The 18,514-nt window shown below is 41.9% G+C and overlaps 1 protein-coding gene across 4 annotated transcripts; it reads right to left on the bottom strand.

The window, feature by feature from the left end:
* Nucleotides 1-253: 253 nt before the first annotated feature.
* csnk1g2b (casein kinase 1, gamma 2b) lies at nt 254-18,045 on the bottom strand. Of its 4 annotated transcripts, none has more exons than XM_037248963.1 (12): nt 17,819-18,045; nt 14,121-14,867; nt 7,353-7,422; nt 5,570-5,718; nt 4,732-4,966; nt 4,538-4,623; nt 3,793-3,877; nt 3,570-3,718; nt 3,316-3,399; nt 2,110-2,211; nt 1,335-1,441; nt 254-1,247 (listed from the first exon to the last, which is right to left on the bottom strand). In XM_037248963.1, exons 2-12 carry the CDS (start codon nt 14,346-14,348, stop codon nt 1,193-1,195), a joined length of 1,350 nt encoding a protein of 449 aa, XP_037104858.1. In that variant the 5' UTR covers nt 14,349-14,867; nt 17,819-18,045; the 3' UTR covers nt 254-1,192. The 4 variants fall into 4 exon arrangements, with proteins under 4 accessions (XP_037104858.1, XP_037104859.1, XP_037104860.1 ...); XM_037248964.1 differs by having other exon boundaries at nt 3,570-3,715; XM_037248965.1 differs by lacking the exon at nt 2,110-2,211.
* Between the last annotated feature and the right edge of the window lie 469 nt (nt 18,046-18,514).

The raw sequence follows: 18,514 nt of genomic DNA, 5'->3' as shown, positions 1-18,514 counted from the left end.
GCAAAAGTGTCGTGCACGTCCATTGATCGCACTCGTAATTTGCACATTCACACAGGAATCCTGTAAACATTTGGGAGAGATTAGATAAAACGTCATGGCGGGACACTCGTTGAGCTTTAAACATTTTACTTAGAAAGGCACAAACTATGATTTCCTGGTAAATTATTCTGATGTAAGAAATAAAAGTTGAAAGACATCTTTCCCCATGTAAATCAACATCTTTTGCCATAACTCAGATATAAGCGTCGTGAAGGACTCTTCCTAGATCAGTCTTTATTAAGTTTTGTTTTTCGTAATTGTTAATTCCAAACCTAAAGTTTCCACTGTAATTGTTTTCTGTTTTTTTCCCCAAAAGTGCAATAATAGTAAGAGAGCTTAATATCGGTTTCTCTCAATCTTCCACAGTACCTGAGGCCAGTGACTGTGCTACAAAGTCCACGTTGACAGACAAAAAGAAAGCCAGAGGAAGGGGAAAATGGAACTCCAGAACACTACAACATAAAAATAAGTCTTCAAAGCAGGGATTTGACTTCAAAAACTGAGGATTCAATTACAAAAAAGAAAAAAAAAAACATAAAAATGCTCCAAATTCTGTTATAGATGAAAAGCTTGCCGTGTCGCTTGGATTTAATATGATCGTATTTTCACCTTTCCTCTCAACTTTGATCCCAAAACACACACCAAAGGAAGAAAAGGAAAGCAATAAACAATTTGTTGAGGAGCAGAATTCTGATGGTTCCCCCTGATCAACAGCTCACTGTTGGAACAACAAACCTTCTTTATGGAATCTAGAATACAACAACTGTTTCAAACAGTATCTTTTTTCATATTCACGCCACAGTTTCATTGTTACAGCTTTTTAAAACGTTTTTTTCTCAAGCCTCTCTTCCCCCCTCCCTCCCTCCGAGTCTTTTTCTGCCGATTAAGGAATCAGAGTCTGTTGGGAGTCAGTCTGACCGCAACGTTCCTTTAACACATCAGCAGCCAGGGAGCACTGAGAACGAGAAAGATAGAAGCAGGGATGGCGGAAGGGAAGTGGGGGTGGGAAGTCAAGTGAGGGAGGGGGGGGTAAAGAGGCGGGGGGAAGCTGGGTAGAGAAAAGGACAGGGAGGGGGGCGAGGGTCTGTGTAGTTGCTTCCATTTAAAACTTGACAGTGACAACAAGGTTTCAAGTTCTCTCCAATCGCTTGGTTCACTTGTGCCTCTGGAGAGCTTTCCTCTTTCTCCTTTTGAAGAAACAACAGCACCTGAGCATGAACAGACAAGGCCTTGGTGTTCAAAACAACATTCTTACAATAGTACAATAGCGAGACATTTCCTCTCAAGTCTCGTACTTGGTTTCGTCGGCCACTTCAACCTCGGTGGGAGCAGTGATGGGAGCGTTTGAGTGTCCAGCTGTGGGATCATCCGTGTTCAGCTCGCCATTTGTTGAGCTCATCACCTGCATGACCAAACAAAGAGAGCAGAGAACTAAAAACCCACTCACACCCATGGGTTGGCGGGTGACAATGCAAAGAACCACAACTCGTACTATAAGTGATTGCCAGCCATCTTTGAGCGGATCGTTTTGCGCAGTAACTTGGGAGTGCTCCAACTAAAGCAACTTCACAATAGCTTACATGCTGCAGTACTATTGGCTCAACACTGGGTGGCGTCATTGATTTGCAGCATTAACAATGAAGGCTTCTGATTTCAGGAGCGCTGCCAAATACCTACTTGGGAGCAGATGGCGATGGAAATTTGAATTGTTATGAGTGGAAAATAATCGATTCATTGTAAAGCACCGGCATTTAGCTAACGGAATCATCATGTCATGAGAGTTGCTGCTAGATGTCATCGCTGTACAGTCAGCCACCCCCCCTCCTCCCTCTCACGTCACAGGCAATTAGCAGATGAAGCAATTGCTGCTGGGAGAGCAAAACAACAAACACACGGGGGAATCAGACAGTTCAATGTACGCACACGGCAGAGGGTTGGCCAAAGCACAGGCACAGGTAGCGTGAAGTGTGTGAGGGATGAGAGAGATAGAGAGAGAGAGAGCGAGAGAGAGAGAGAGCACACGCATAACCATACAGCTTCATGCACTTGCCATCCAAGCAGCAGCAGTACCTGGACAGAGCCCCCCAGCCGCTCAGCTGTGAGGTGTGACCCCAAAGTCTCCTTATTGGTCACAGGGGTGGGCTGAGACTCACTTCCTTTTGGCTCAGGCGACTTGATGCAATAGCAAAAAAGGTTGAAGACGCAGGTGGTGGTGGTGGTGGTGGTGGTGGTGGTGAAAGGGGAGGGGGAGGGCAAGGAGGTGAGGGGATCCCATGTTGTGGGATTTGGGGGTGAGTTGTGAGGGAGAGAGGGGGGGGGACAAGGAAGAGGTGGGGTAGGTGAGTAAAAACAAAAGAAAGAAAGAAAAACAAAAAGAAACAAAACAATTACAGAAGACATCTCCCAAGCAGAAGCAGGCTTGTTAAGACTTACTATGTTAAATAGAGGAGAAGAGGGAAGCAAAATTCATATGAAGCACAGATCGACACACTTACAAAGTCATGCGGGAGTCAAAGAAAAACAGCCTTGATCAAACTTATGTACGATGAGATTGTGCTGTCAATTTGCAGAGAATTGACATTTTTTAGTACTTCCCCATCGCCTAGTATGGATGTTGCGGTTTACAGCTACGGGCAACGAGAAGGGGCGTGAGGTCAAAATGAAAAAGATGCAATTGACGCTACCGAGTCAAGCGTAAGATCTTAAGTGTCACGCCCTTTCTGCCCCTTATGGAAACAATGAAACGCTCTCATGACGGATAATTACATATTTGTGTCGATCAGAAATGTGTTCATTCCAAATGATTCATCTTTTACCCAGGCTAAAAATAAAAGGCAAGGCTGGGATAAGGCTGGTAAAATGAAAGGAAAGAGTTGCTCACACCCTATTGTCATCACTGGTATGAACAATGCAGTCTGCATTTTCAACTCATGCATGCAATGACCAAAGCTTAGAGTGGCATGGTATCAAAAATAAAGTCGACACCAAAACAGTGATTTGGTTGACAGCGAATGCAGCAAAATTCAACTCGTGACTGTAAATGTATATTGTCTGGCGGGAGACTTGGAACAAATGAGTCACTTATGCATTAATGTGTGGTGAACAGGAGGAAATGAATGGCAGCCATTTTCTCAAGGAAGTTGCTTACAGTTGGATACAGCAAGAACAATCAGGCAGAGGAACTTGAATGACTGGGTTGGTTGGTCGGTCAGTCGGCGGATTGGCAAGCGTGCGTGTGCGTGTGTGTTGTTTATGCAGCGTTCCTCGTGAGCTCACCTGGTTTTTGGTCTGCTGTTGTGCTTTGTCCCTGCTGCTGGGCTGCAGGGGAGCATCACTAGGGATGGGGCCGATCGGTGTGGGCTGCAACAAACACAAAAAGAATTAAAAATACAACCTGACGGAGCTTGAGAGATGGCGCAAGTAAGACAAATATATAACATATCATTTCTGAATGAACTGTAGTTAGTTGGACTATTCTAACAAAATGCAGCCCAGTGTAATGCACAATTTGTACACTAGAGGGCACTCACCAGGGATTTGCCAACCCAGTCATATTCATAGTCAAAGACGTAGCCGTTTCTGTCAAACAGATCAGTGAAGAGCTTCCGCAAGTAGTCGTAGTCGGGCTTCTCAAAGAAGTCCAGCCTCCTCACATATCGCAGGTAGGTGGCCATCTCTTCTGTATCAAAAGATGCGTTAGGATCCAAAGAAAGGAACGCTTCAATGATGCCAATCTACTCTAGTTGCACCGACCGGGGAAGGTTTCACAAAGTACTTCTATCGGGGTTGCTCGTTTGGTGTCCCCAATTTTTTGATACCTCTCCTTCAAAGTTTCCGCCTAAAAAGGAAAGAGAAAAGATGCATCATAGCAACACCGGTTTGTGGATGTGGTCACTTCCAGAAGTGGTCATGATAGCCTGGTGACCGCATTTGATGCTTTCTGCCATGTTACATATCGAAGAAAAGTTGGCCCGGGCTGAGCCATGCAACCTCCCCCACAGTGGTCCATCCCTCATATTCATCAACAACAGGCTTCCTCCCACATAACAAATGCTCAGATGTCTCACTCTGCTCTTATTATTTGCAAGAGAGGCAGCCTGGATCGTACCTAGTGACAAATCCATCATTGGACAACAACAGTATCTGAGTAGATTATTTTTGTCATCTGCTCAAAAAGGAACTGGCCGACAACACATCCATTTCCTCCAAAGTAATTTTTGCAATTCAAGGCAAAACAATAAATAGAAAATAATCCATGCAAGTGAGACTTTAGGCTGAAATTGAGACTTTGATGTCCTGGCTTAGGTTTCAGACTCTAAAAATACAACAACAGGATGGACCTTGAAATGTCTCCTGTGAGAGAGAATGGAATTGTTTTCCCAAGGTGGTCTAGAGATTGAAAATTCAAGTCTTCTCCGACTGGAGCAGGAAATGGTCAAATCAAAGCGGAAGACAGCTTGACAACACTCGCTGTATAGCAAACAATGCAATACTATACCTTTAAGCCTTGCCAAGGGAGGCTGCCTCGAAGGAAGTACATAAACATGTGACCCAAGGCCTCCAAATCATCCCGCCTACTTTGCTCTGAAAACGACAAGAAGGTGCGAGATGTTTTCATTCAGCCACGGTAGTTTCATCGCTGATGGTTTCATGAACAAGAGGAGAATCAAGATGTTTTTTTTTTTCACTCACCTTTTCCCAGATGTGTGTTGATGCTCATATAGCGCGCCGTTCCAGTCAGACTCTTGTGCTCCCGGTACGGGATGTGTTTTTTGGTCTCGGGGTCTATGTACTCTTTGGCCAGACCAAAATCGATGATGTGAATGGTGTGCTGTCTTTTGCTTCCTGGTCGCCCAACTAAGAAGTTTTCTGGCTTCACATCTCGGTATATCAGACTTTTTGTGTGGACATACTCCATCCGCGTTATCTAGATGAGATGCGCAAGTGTTTATAGAGGTGCGATAAATGTGTTTGACAAATTCAGTCTTAGGCACAGTGATGTCATTTTTTAGTTGACTTATACTTAGTTGTCATTTTTTAGTTGACTTCCCCTTTCAAATCTAATTTGTCTCATTGTCTTTCATGAACAGGATGTGTGTATGCCTGAACAGTCAAATATAAGTGACAGTATCATGCATACATTAGTCCAGTGATTCTCAACCTTTATGGAGCCAAGACACATATTTGAAGCTCGAGAAATCTCACGGCACACCACTAAATAAAGATGTGACAGAAACATTGGGTACACGTCAATCATACGCATTTTGCTATCTAATGAAGATGCATTTGTTTATTTTGTCTGTCACTATAAGTCGCTGGCATAGACAGTGGAACAAATTTACATTCATTGTTTGAAATAAATTCAGACAATTAAGGGAAATGTAATACTTTTCCCACTGCACACCTTAAGAACTCACAGGTTGAGAATCACTGCGAAAGTCTACTGGGATAAAACCGAATAGCCAATAAATGAATACAATTAACCGATGCGTGCTCCAATATGTTCATGTTACCTAAATGTCAACCTTACCAGCTGTATGGCTATCATCAGGACGGTCTTGAGGGAGAAAGTGCGGTCACAAAGATCGAACAGGTCCTCTAGACTGGGCCCGAGCAGCTCCAACACCATGGCGTTGTATTTCCCGCAAGGACCAAAGTAGTACACCTGTGGAATTCCCTCTGTGGGAAGAGGCACAAATCATTTAAATGAATGACTTTTTCCAAAATCGCTGTCATATTAAAACAAAACAATTCACCTCGTGAATTTCAGTTTGGTAAACATGCAAAGAAAATACCTTTGCAGACAAGCAAATGAAAGCTTCAATAATAAACAAAACTTGTTTGTTTCCTTCTACAGGTGCGTCAGTGTTTGACTTCTCTCAAGTGTAAATAAAGGCAAAGTGTAAGCGTATCGCGATCTGGGGCACTGATACATTTGCTACTTGGAAACCACCACACCCCATTTTGTAGAAAATACTAATATTACTACAGAAGATGGCTTATTAAAACGAGTCAAAACAAAGCCCACAGTAATGTGGGTCACCATGGCATCAAAAGCCAGAAACCATGAGATATTGCGTAAACGATTCACCGGCACGGATGTGTTGTGAAATACAACTAACGATCATTTCCAACCAACACTGAGGTTCGGCTGAATGTTGTTCAGTGCAGTACGTAAATACTGTCAAAAGTTGTAAGTGGAAAGAAAATAAGTACGTTGTACACAAGCAGTCTTTTCAAAATGCATGCATCATAAAAGTAATAAGGAAAAAGTCCCACTGCATTATCAAGATTTCATGAAGGGTAAAACAAACAAGAGTACGATTTTTCCATGTGATACGCACTTTGTATTTTAAAAAAAATAAAATAAAAAAAAGCTCACTCCCCAAACGATTGCGATGATACAAATTTGAGTTGTTTGGTGCCAAAGCAATGGTCAGTGGTGCTCTGCCCCTACTGCCATCATTGGAGACAATTCAACCTATTGTGTATATATTGCGGGTCTTATAAGTTGCATCATGGCAACTGAAAACAATGTTGCTCTACAGTCAAATGTCAGAGTTGGAGGGCAGAGAGGGATTGGGAAAAGATGAGATGAGATGGCCAGAGCCAAGAGTTGCAGGGAGGGAATGCATATTAAACATTTAGAGTACGGAGGATAAAGATAAGTGACTTCCATTAGGCCAAATGCTCAGGAGATGTCCTCCCTCCCTCAGCTGAAATAAGATCAATGGCTTGACAAGACTGACCAAATGAAAGTTACACAAGAATGCTATTTGCTGCTTTTAACCTGATACTGCTAATTGGGGAGAAGCTTAAAGGCAACCGTTCTGTTTTATCTTCATATATATGGCATATTGTCAATTTCTTGCACAAAATACTACAACTAGCAATTGACGCAGGAAAAAAATGTGTCTGTGCGATATGGTCATGTAAGCTTAACATAACCAATGACAATACGAGTAAATCAATATAGAGCCAAGGAAAGGGATGGGAATTATTAGCATGGCATAATTGAGAGTTCCCTTTGCAATCTACGGCGGCGACGCAATCAGGAACATCCCGACTGAGGAAATTATCTGAGTAAACAAACCATAATGGCTCGTAGAGGGAGGGCCATCTATAAATAGTCAAGGACTGCCCTTGTGCACCAACCCCTTTCAGGACTTGAGCTCCAGCGTCAGGATCAAGGAATTGACACGGCAATAAATACCAGCCCAAAAAGCCACGGACGCTGTGTTGTGGCCAGCTTGTAAAAACAAAACAAAAACATCCACTGAGTAGAGTAGACAAACACTATTTGGTTTTCTTACCTGAATTTCCCAACTGTTTGTAAAATCTATATTCCAAATGGAGCTGTGGCGCCCTGGATTTTATAGGCTCCTGTAAGAGGGGGGGGGGGGGGGGGGGAGAAATACTGTGAGTAAAACATGGCATAGGCTATCATCTTGAATTCAAGCAATTGTGAGAGGGGAAAATTGGCACCACCGTGCAAGCCGTGTGATTGACAAGCACAACTTAACCAAAAGCGTTTTACAAGTTCTAATCGCTAAAAATAACTTGAGTTTAAAGTTGTCATTGTTCATTGCGAGAGGCTCAAGTGCGGGCTTTTGTCGAGGCTTCATCAAAAACCAACCCATTGCTTTGAGTTCACTCCAGATTTACAAAATGTAATCTGATTAACCGCACCAGGCGAGATGACAAAGGCATGTACACCAAACGTGAGCCAAAAGGTGCATTTCTGATTTCAAAGAAATTGAAGTAAAACTGAAAGTTTTTAAGCCGTCTTAAGTCATTGATGCCCTAATCAAATTAGGACTAAAATCTCTTTTACTGCCTTGTAAACACTGATCTGCATACCAAGTGAGTTCTGCTCAAGGCAGTGTTTCTTCCCGCCAATACAAAATGCATTCCCAATTTATATTCCGTCACAGAAATACGCATTTCAATGTGAAATATGAAAAAACAGAATTGAAATGAGTGCTTGATGTCAAAGACACAATTGCTCCCACATCATGGTAACAAGAGAAATATCCAGAGGCCACACATAAGAGTCCCAAAAGGGACAACAGACAGGGCGGGTAATAGAGAAGAGTGCAAGCCTGTGGGATGAAGACATGTGAGCAGCCTGAGAGGCAACACAAGTAACTGCTTGGCTAGTGCGAAAACACACTCACACACACACACACACACCCCGCCCGCCCGCCCCACCATCACCTCCATGGGCACCAGCAGCCATGAACATGCACAACAAATATATAAATGATGGGTGAAAGCAGATGGCACTACACTGTAGAAGCATTTAAAACAGCTTACAATGGGAAACAGAGGCTTATGGCAGCTTTATGGAGCCTACTTAAGAGTCATCTCTATTTCCAGCAGATGGACTAAGCTACGGCTGTGTAAATGACCACAGCTAAACTGCGAATGTCTGATGTAACAACGTCGCATTTGACAAGGATTTCTTTTTCGCTTGTAAATATCATTTCTGTGATCTGCTCACAGGATGAGAGGAAATGAAATGCGGGCCGTGCTCGGAAACAGTTTGATTTTAGTGAAGTGATTTGAAGCCAACTGGAACTTGGTTAGCTTCTCAAAAACGTTTGTGACAAGATATCAACTTAAATGTAGAGGTATGCAATATTGGTTTTATGTCAAATCAATCCCTTCAAGCATAAAAAAAAAAAAAAGGTAAAAAAAGGTAAAAAACCCAACATTTACATATTAAAAAAAAAAACCTCCCAATGCATTTCAATGGGCATCAATTATGTGCATATATTTTATATGAACAAGCCGGCCGGGTCAATATCGCCCGCAAATAGCTGATAGTTGAACAAATCCTAAGTTTAGACATCAATGAATCATAATTTTTATTAATCATGACTTTAATATCAATCAAATTTATTTCTCCATAATTACGCAGCCCTACATCATAGCATATGCCCCCCCCCCCCAGGGATTAATGAGCAGAATAAGACAAAATCAATGTGACTGGATGCCACAACACTATGACCTCAAAAATGTGTTGCTCACTAGGGATCTGTGATTTATGACTTGATTCAGTCCAAACACTGAAATTATGTGGTAATGATGTCAGAAACAAAGCGTCCAGATTGCTCTGTTCATGATGTCATCCTAATCTTTCACAGAGCCCAACTGGACCCTTTTTATTTTTTCTAATCACAGTCTAGGGACTGCTATGACATACAAAATGTACATTGATGTATGAATCAAGTCACCGTCATCATTTAGTTGCTTTCTAAATGAGTGATTTGATGGAATCCCTCCTTGAACAAAGCCTATACATTATACAATACTGGCTTGTGTCGAGGGCAGCTGCCCAACAGGCCAGAAGGGCCCTTCCCTGTCTGACCTGCTGCTACTGCTGCAGGAACCTCTCCACCTCAGCTGTTCCTCACCGTCCCTTTAAAATACATTTGGCCGTGTGGAGACTTCCAGTGAAGCACCAACATCTTTTGGCATTGATACACCTGATGGGTTGTGGATCATAGGAGCATTCAAGGAAGTAGCTAGGAAGCAAAACACAGACGTCTAAATTGTGCATGCCACTCCTCCCTCCTGCAACTGTCTTTGATTAGGAGCCAAGTCAGATCAAAAAGTGCAGCAACAGAACTACAGAAAATAGCAACAGCAGTCCAACAGTGGCTGCTGTTCATATTTCATCTCTGCCATTCATTCCGTTCTGTTTTTCAATTGGCATGGGTGGGGGAGCGTCTGATCCTGCTCCACTGTAAATTCCAAAAACTCTGAAATACAACCACCAATAGATGACATCGATGCCCATTTTAGAGATGAGATCAGCAGTTTTTGTGAGTCCACTGGGAGAAACTTCTTTTTCTACTGCTGAATATAAAAGACCAGAAAGGGCAGAATATAAAATGATTGAACACTATCTTAAAAATGGCATTAAATGTTGTTAATAGTCATGGCAACAAATATTGCTCTAGAAGGATGAAAACGGGTGACAGCTCTGGGATGATGTGTTTGATAACACCATTTCAAGTGAACGCTTGGAGCTCGTACAAATACATGATTATGTCATCAGAGATTATGCAGCGCTTTCAGGCTAGTCACCACGGTAGTTTCACGTAAACTTGCGTGGACAGAAAATCAACTTCATCTTCAGAGGATTAACCAACTCTTCATACCATGTCAGCCGGGCTAAATCTGATATCAGATAGCAGAGAAAGACCAGAACTGACCTTTCTAACTCGAATTGATGTATTGGGTTTTATTTTGTTTATTGGAAACCACCAAAAATTCAGACAAACTTTTTTTTCTTTTTAAATCAAAAGGGCCACTCAGAGTGTGGTCACAGGACACATGGCCACCGTCCCATCTCACGCCCAGACTATATCCCAGGTCTAGTTAATACTGCAGCATTAGATCTTAGCAATTTATCATCAAAAGAAGCCAGTGTGACTTTCAAAGAGTGTCAACGTATGCCAAGGTGTGACACGTACGCAACGGAGCCAACATTATGCATGAGCCCCAGAATAGGACGACCTTTCCGTGACTCCCAATAAAGCATTTCACAATATGCATTTCGCAATGTGACTCAACTGTAGAGAACGATCTCAAATGTCAACAAAGTGAAGCTTCAATCAGAAGCTTGAATGATCGGGTGACTGAAAGGGTCAAACAAATGAAGACGTCCAAGTAATGCATGATCTGGAGGGCACGTTTTTCCTGACAAGAGAACGGGCCGCTAAAGTTGGGAGCGTCACTAAGATTTCTATCCAGATGTAAATCACAATCAAAGCAACATGTCTATGTGATAATGCTAGCTACTGATTCATTCGCATATTAGCTAGTTGACTGAAGGTGGCCTTTGACAGGACAGTATTTATTCATTCAACCTTGCCGGCGTGCTCTCAAGAGGTAAAGCAAAGTAGGGAAGACCTTAAATTGTCAAAATGTCACTTGAAACATGCTGATAGAGCTTTTATGCCGATACTGTTGTGAGACAACTGCCTCCTGGCAGGCTGATGTAAGCTGCTGAGCTCGACTGAAACGAGAGCTGTTTATCATGCTGCAGTGGGAGGGAGACAGAAGAGTCGGATAAAACGCCTCAATCTACCTCAGAATCAGGAAATAATTAACAAGAGTCACTTCTGAAAAAGCACTGCTTTACAGCCTTTGAGCTAGTGTGACATATGCCTGATTTGGTGAAAACATCACATGTAAAGGGAAACTTTTGAATGTTTTGTTTGTGGAATATTAATTCAACTGACAAAATCCACCTGTTTTTAATCCAGCCATCCATCCATCCATCTCAGGAGGCGGCCATTTTAACACTTGCTGTCGACTGAAAATGACATCACAGTTGCCAGGTCGCAGACGACCAATCACGGCTCACCAAATTTCCGAAGCTGGGCTGTGATTGGTTGTGACCCTGTGATGTCATTTTAAGTTGACAGCAAGTGGCAAAATGAAGGATAAAAACGGGTGAATTTTGCTGCTTAACTCGTTCATTCCACAAATACAATATTAATCAAAATGCACATATGTATTTTTTGTAAAAAAAACATTTTGGGGGTTGACTTCCCCTTTAAACATTAAAATAAAATGGCAATTAGGTGGTCGTTATTCTCTCCTTGTTTTTACATCAACAGCAAAGCTCATTTATGTATAGATAGTTTAGCAGTGGCTTTTACAGGACAGTATAGCAGCGAACATTATATATTGGCATTTTCTTTAAGAGACTGGGATCTCCCTGTGAGCACAGCCTGCAATGTTCATCCGTAAATGGCGACACAGTCCTGTCACCATCTCACAGGCACTCAGTCAGTGTAAGAAAGCAAGCAGCCAAACCACAAACTGACCCTCTCTGTGTGTCGACCGGGCCTGCTAACAAAGACAACCTTTCAGAACACAGCAGTTTCCACTTGTCTCTTGCTTTTCATTTCAACATTAACACGGGCTCCGAAGAGCTTGCTCCATTTCTCACTATAATGTGCTAAAAGAGGTCATTCTTGTTGGTCTCAGGTACGTACATACAGTGTAGAAGAAGTACGTAACTTTCCAAAATAGTTGGGCTCACAAGGGCTATAGAATAAGAACTGTTTCTGTAGCAGAAAAGAAGTATTCAGTACTGCAGTGTTGTATGTTAGCACGCCTTGTTGCGTTGATATGTCCTGCCATACATTGGCCTAGCTATCGCTATCCTGCCTACGCAGTTAATGGCGGAAATGGAAGCCCGGTCAAGGTTTACACTGGCAACTCAACTGTGTGTTACAATGGAAGCCAGTCCTCGGCTCAACACTAGGCCTTTTTACACTGTCTGGTTAAGACGGCGGGCTGGTTCCTCTTTTTCCTGTTTTGCTGCTCAAGGTGCAGGGACAAATGATCAGATTGTCGGACGACATATCACTGAGTCCACATTTGTGGAAATATCCTACCTTGGCTGAGTTATGTGTAAAAGGCAAAGACAGTTGAGTGTCACCTGTCAAAAGTAATGGTAAACTTCTTTCATAGAATTTATAAGCTCCTTGTTTCCAGTTAAACAACACATGTGGCATCTAATTTAGACATCACCCATATCACGCCTGCATGTCTTGGTCTGCGATTGATAGAAGGAATTCTGACAAGTTGTTGGCACAAACTTCAAGAGAACATTGCACATTAACTAAGGCTGAAACCAGTCCTCGAGTAATTCATTTTGAAAAATGCTGGAGGAATTTACCCTGTCTCGAGGAACCATTTATTTAATTGCAAAGCTCAACGGACGCACACGTTTCTTAATTCATTCACGGCCATTGACAGGGAGCAACTCTATGTGTACTGTAAAGAAACTGTCGATTATCTAAAAATATAGTTATTTGCCAAGCCCCAATGGTTGGGCAATACCTTTAAAGCCCCTACAGCAGCATGGATGGACATCAACATGTGTGAAGACAACTGTTGAGGAGCGGGAGGCCCATTTATGTGAAGCCCAGCACCAACTCATCTCAACTTTCCCAACTCGTTGTTTTTCCACTTAGTTGAATGCCGAAAATGTATGTGTGCGTTTCACTGTCCACTTCCCCTTAATGTTTATGAACAGAAGTTAGAGCAGGCACAAGAATCATGGAGCAAAAGTATTGCCTTAATACCATAGCCAGATATAACTGGATACCATTGGGATAAAAATACCCCAACAGATGGGAAGGTTCACAGGCAAGGGTAGAGGCAGTGAGCACAACGTAAGATTTCACAGAACTGCAATTACAGACGTTTTCTAACCTCGGCCTTCTATGTGGTTGACAAAGCCTTCAATGGATGCCCATTCAGAGATAATGACCTCCCTGGGATATACAAATGTAAGAATAATCATATACAGACCGCTGGAACTGTGGTGGAAATGACGCCGAGACTCAACATCTTCTGTAACGACTACTTAACTTTGGTTCAACTCTGCCGTTGCCTTCATTAATGTATCATCATTGAAAATATCAGCTCACTAATGTGAGCCGATTATCGATACGATAAAGCGGCTGCCAACGTGGTACCTGCGTGGTTCTCCAATTAGTATCCCGCGGGGAAGCTCTAAAGATATCTCATCAATAATGGGATTTTCTAGCAACATCGCAGAAGTGATCATTTGCATTGACTGAGATTTATGAACAAAAATAAACTTTCATTTTGGTATTGGCAACTGCTCAGACCTGATTATAAAGTACTACAGACAACTTCTGCATAGTACTGTACCTGTTTGGGAAGATTCTATAGAACTTTTATCATGCATATAAAAATGAAACATGTCCACAAAAAATAATATAATGTTTTTAAAAAAAATAAATAAACCTTGAGGATTTTTATCTGCTTGGAATGCCTGATTATTTGGTGTGCAGTCAAGCTACGAGTAGCAATAATAATGCAAGGATAAAATCTTCTCAAATACATGGCCATCAACGCCTTGGTAATTTTTTTTAAAGAAGTTGTTTGTAGCGTGACGGTTGACTTGACTCTGCTTCCTGACGAGGTCTGGTAGTTTCATCACAAAACGGCATTGTCGATAAGGTTTGCTAAATATTAACAGAGGACAACCCGCCACATGTTAAATGAGAGTGTGCGCTTACCAATTTGATGGCCACATATTCGTTGGTATAGAGATTTTTTCCCAGGCGCAGCTCTCCAAAGTTCCCGCAGCCAATCTTTTTACCAACACGGAAGTTCGGGCCAACCATAAGAACTCCAGAATTGGTCCCAGAACTTCGGCCCCCATGTCCAGTCCTACTTCCTGCCGTCTTAGACATTTTTTTCCCTTCCTCTGTCTCTCCCTTGCCCCCTCTCTTGTCAAAATCCATAAGCTTGTGATACCCTGGCCTCTCCACGATTATTCTCCAGCCATGCAAACCATAGGAGATCCAGTAACAATGGCAGAGGAAGCTTTAGGAAGAGGGGGGAGGGAGGGAGGGAGGCAACTCTCACAGGACAGAGGAAAGGTGTCGCTGTTACAACTGCGGCGACGAATAAACCAATCTATAGCTAACGTTGCGGGCTCCCGTTTTGTCTCCTCGAGTCACTCCAGCTCCAGTCGAACACAAATACGGTCCCGACAGGAGAAGAGGCAGGCGCCGGCCGCTAAAATGTGTCCACAGACAGACACATACAGTACAAAATCATAAAAAAGCACTCCAAAAGCCAGCTAGTGCATCCACGAGGCCGCTTGGGAACATCCCTTGGGGTTCCTCATTCCTTGTGGTCAGCCCTCAGTGTTACAGCAGATGCTATCCATGTTGTTGGGTCACGGCACAGAGCGACCCCGAGAGCAAACAGCCACGAGATGAATAGGTAACGGACTGCTTTTATGTCACCTTGGTGCCCTGCAAAAGAATCAAAAGAAAACAATGAGAATTTCAGAATTTAGGACGTCATCGTTCCACAGTTCTAATTCAGGATTAAATCCAAACTGGCTGCCAGGCAGATTTGATCGTCACTGACTTGTCAATAAAATACTGTAGACTTAGTTGATCACGAGCTGGCATGTTTAATTATGGCCAAGATTCATTTTGTGCTGCTAAAGGTTTTTCTTTGACATTTTCATTTCATTTATCACAATGGCATCCTATGCAAACTTTAGTCCAAACCCAATTGTTACTTTAGCTTTTAAAACGTGAATCCGTCCAAGAGCCAATAATACAAACCAGTGATTTATTCTTCAAATGTGTCAAAGGCATTTGGAGAATGGACTTGGACTGCTTGTTTTACAGGACCTCGCTGCAGATGGCACAAGGTTAATACTTTACCGAAATAATTCATATGAGCACATATTCACAATGATGATAAATGAATTCAAATGGTCAAAATTGACCATGTCTATTTCTTCAGGTAAGCACCATGCTTGTGGTGTAAAATTCAGTCAATTCCTGGCACAGCTGTCAATAACCAGAACCATTTCAATTTTAACTGACAGTGTAACCTAAATCCTGCATCCAAATCTGCTCGACTGAACACTATGTATGCACGAGTTAAGAGGCTGGGAGCAAGTAATGGTCAACGCTTATCAATGGAAAGGCACTTACATTGATCAATAGGAAATATATATATTGGATACAGTGTCCATTCCTAAATGGCCAAGAACACAAATCAAAACAGAAACGTGTAGAAATGAGTCAAAATTGACATATTGAGATTGTCCACACCAAATTGTTAGGTCCTTTAGTCATGTTCCTGGAACAAATTGACTCAAGTATGCTAAATTGACCAAAAGTGAAAGATTAGTACAAATTCAAAGGCCTTTAAAAGCCCACATAGCAAATAAATTCAGGAAACATCAATTGATTCCACAAGACCTATTCTGCTGCCCACACTGCCCTTCACACAAGTGGCGCACTTTGAAACGTCTCAGTAATTTCGACATGCGGACTTGGAGAACTCTTTGGAATTTTGGCCTGTATGAGCAGATTGGTGGATATTTTTATCTGAAGCTTGTCAGCCAATCTGAGAAGGGGTTCCCTGACTAGCAGACATGTAAAAGAATCAGACACGTTGAAAAACAATCAAGTTATACCTTCTTCACATTGAGCAGATTTTCGAGGGGTGCAAAAACATTCCGCCAAAAGGCTGGTTCTTCCCCTCACAAAATATTGATTTCTTCAGAACCCATCATCCAAATTTAAAAATGATTTCTGTTGTAAACAGGTTGAAAAGGCCATTTCAACCAGGCTTACATTTTGACTGTTGTTTTTGGGACGCCTTGTTACAAAGTAGAGCAGTAAATGCTTTCAACTATAGTCTATGAAAACAAGTGGCTTTCCGATCAGCAATAGTGTCTGCAGTATGAGGTTTGGTGATTCATTCTGTAGGAAATGAAAAGAGAGTAGACACCTGGTCACCAGAGGAAAAAGTACAACAAACAGGGTGCCATTAGAGCATCCACGCGAAATCATCACAATTGTGAAATGTTGTTTCATACTGAATTGCTTGTATGACAAGGTTGACATTTGAGATGTTATTGAGGTAAAACGCACAGATATCCACTCATACCTCTTTGCATAATCTTAATCACTGTTTCTTTTTCAGAATATGTGGATTATTTTCAATCGACTGTTTGCTATCACAACCTATTCATTTCTTACCTTAGCAATACGGCCTAAGTTTTGAGGTGGCACCAATCAACCAGGTGTAAATCATGGCTAGTGGCTTTACCGTCACTTCTCTCAATGTAGCTAAGTTGCATCGACACGAAAAAAGAAAAAACAATCATTCGATGTGAATTTTATCCGCTAAACAAAGCGAAAGCCGATAAAAATATTAATCACACATCGATCGGTAGATTTCCTTCTGATGGCGATGTAAAATGTGTGCATTTTGCTAGTTGGTTAATGCTTGCTAACTAGCTACGAGTAGCTGTCATTCAACGTTACTTTTATGTAGTCCCTCGGATGACTATTTCATCAAATGGATCCCACAATTATATTGTTTTTGGCGGAGTTAATGTCGACATAGAATATAAAAAGAAGGCATACATTTCTTCCAAAATAACCGTGGTCTAACACATGCTAGTTGGGGAAGCCAAGGCCAGATACTCTCAAGACATCCTGGCGTTATTTAGCCACTTAGCATAATAGCGTTCATTCGTTCAAAAACTGGATGTCTATTCATACGTTGTCTTATATTTTTACCAATACAAGTAGCGCGTAGAACCACTATTCAATTGAAAGCTGATGTAAACTGGTTGTTACTATATTACACATTTGAGAAATGCTAACCTAGTTAGCACATCTAAAAAAAAACACCGCTCCTCTTGGCCCTACGCCTAATAAAAAAAACAGCTAACGTTAGCTGGCGCTAAAATAGCAACTTGTATATATACTTTAAAAAGAAAAAGAACGGTATGTGAACCAGAGCGTAAAAAGTAAGAAGAGGACAACGCACAAATTATTATCATTGACTGACAGCTCCGAAGATACGATAATCGGCTTCGTATACGACTAATAACAAATGAATAACACTCTCACTTCTGATGTTGTTTTAGATTGTATCGACTGCCGTATACTGCAAGTCAGAGCAATCACCATTTAATCTGACACATATCCATATTGCAGTCATTGGCATTGCGCCGACCACTGCCGGGCAACTCCTTAATCCTAACAAGCGAGTGTACAGCAGCAGTCAGTCCCTCTTTAGCTCCCATGCTAACGTTAGCGGTTGGCCAAACTAGCACACGAAGCACAGCGAGAACGTTCATGTACAGCGAGCGAGGCGCTTTCTTCTTCGAGGAACAACAATTGGGACGGAGCTTTTACGCCCACGGCAAAACGTGTGGAATTACCTTTAGACTTAAGCTATCGACGGGCAGTCGAAGTCATGGCTCTTCGTTCGTATGAATCGTTTCTTTTTTCGCCCCTCTTGTCCTCCAGTTGCTATGATGTCTCTTTAAGCCTCCCTCGACTGCCGATACCCTGCCTGACACAGCGTCACACTGCCTCACGCCACTACTACGTAAAAATAAAAAAAAAGGACCGCAACCTTTTCGGGAATACGGAAAAGGAAGAGCGCAACTTCCGCACTTTTTGCTCTTCCATTGGCGTAAAAGTACAAGTACAATACTTTAACTCGTTGAATTACAAATAAAAATACTGTGCGAACTCTATCTGAAGTTCCATCCGAAGAAAACTAGCCCTAAAATTATTATTTTTATCGAATAATTTATTTTCAATTTGAGTTGTACAGGTCACAATGTTTTGATATGACAGAATTAGATCACAAAAACTGGCAAATGAAAAAGGGTGTGTAGACTTTTTCTATCCACTGTACAATGTTCAATGATGTAAAGAAAATGTTAGACGTGATCCTAAAACTAATATACTATACTATATTTGCCATTATGTTAAGAATTGCACAAAAGTCACTAATAGGCTTGATGGTATGACCATAACAAATGTGTGACATGCAAAACAAAACAACCAGAAAAACAAAACACATTTTCACTAACATAAGCATACATTGAAGATATGGAAAGTGTTGA

Source organism: Syngnathus acus, chromosome 4 (assembly GCF_901709675.1).
Source record: "Syngnathus acus chromosome 4, fSynAcu1.2, whole genome shotgun sequence".
Classification (NCBI taxonomy): Eukaryota; Metazoa; Chordata; class Actinopteri; order Syngnathiformes; family Syngnathidae; genus Syngnathus; species Syngnathus acus.
Note: the sequence above shows the minus strand (reverse complement) of the source record. Positions and strands in the feature narration are given on the sequence as shown.

Excerpts from the sequence above, each read along its gene's own strand:
- csnk1g2b (XM_037248963.1), bottom strand. The coding sequence starts at position 14,348 with ATGGATTTTGACAAGAGAGGGGGCAAGGGAGAGACAGAGGAAGGGAAA. Across the intron at positions 7,423-14,120 it reads AATATGTGGCCATCAAATTG|GAGCCTATAAAATCCAGGGC; the intron begins GTAAGCGCACAC and ends CCCCTCTTACAG. Across the intron at positions 3,400-3,569 it reads ACTGGGTTGGCAAATCCCTG|CCCACACCGATCGGCCCCAT; the intron begins GTGAGTGCCCTC and ends TGTTTGTTGCAG.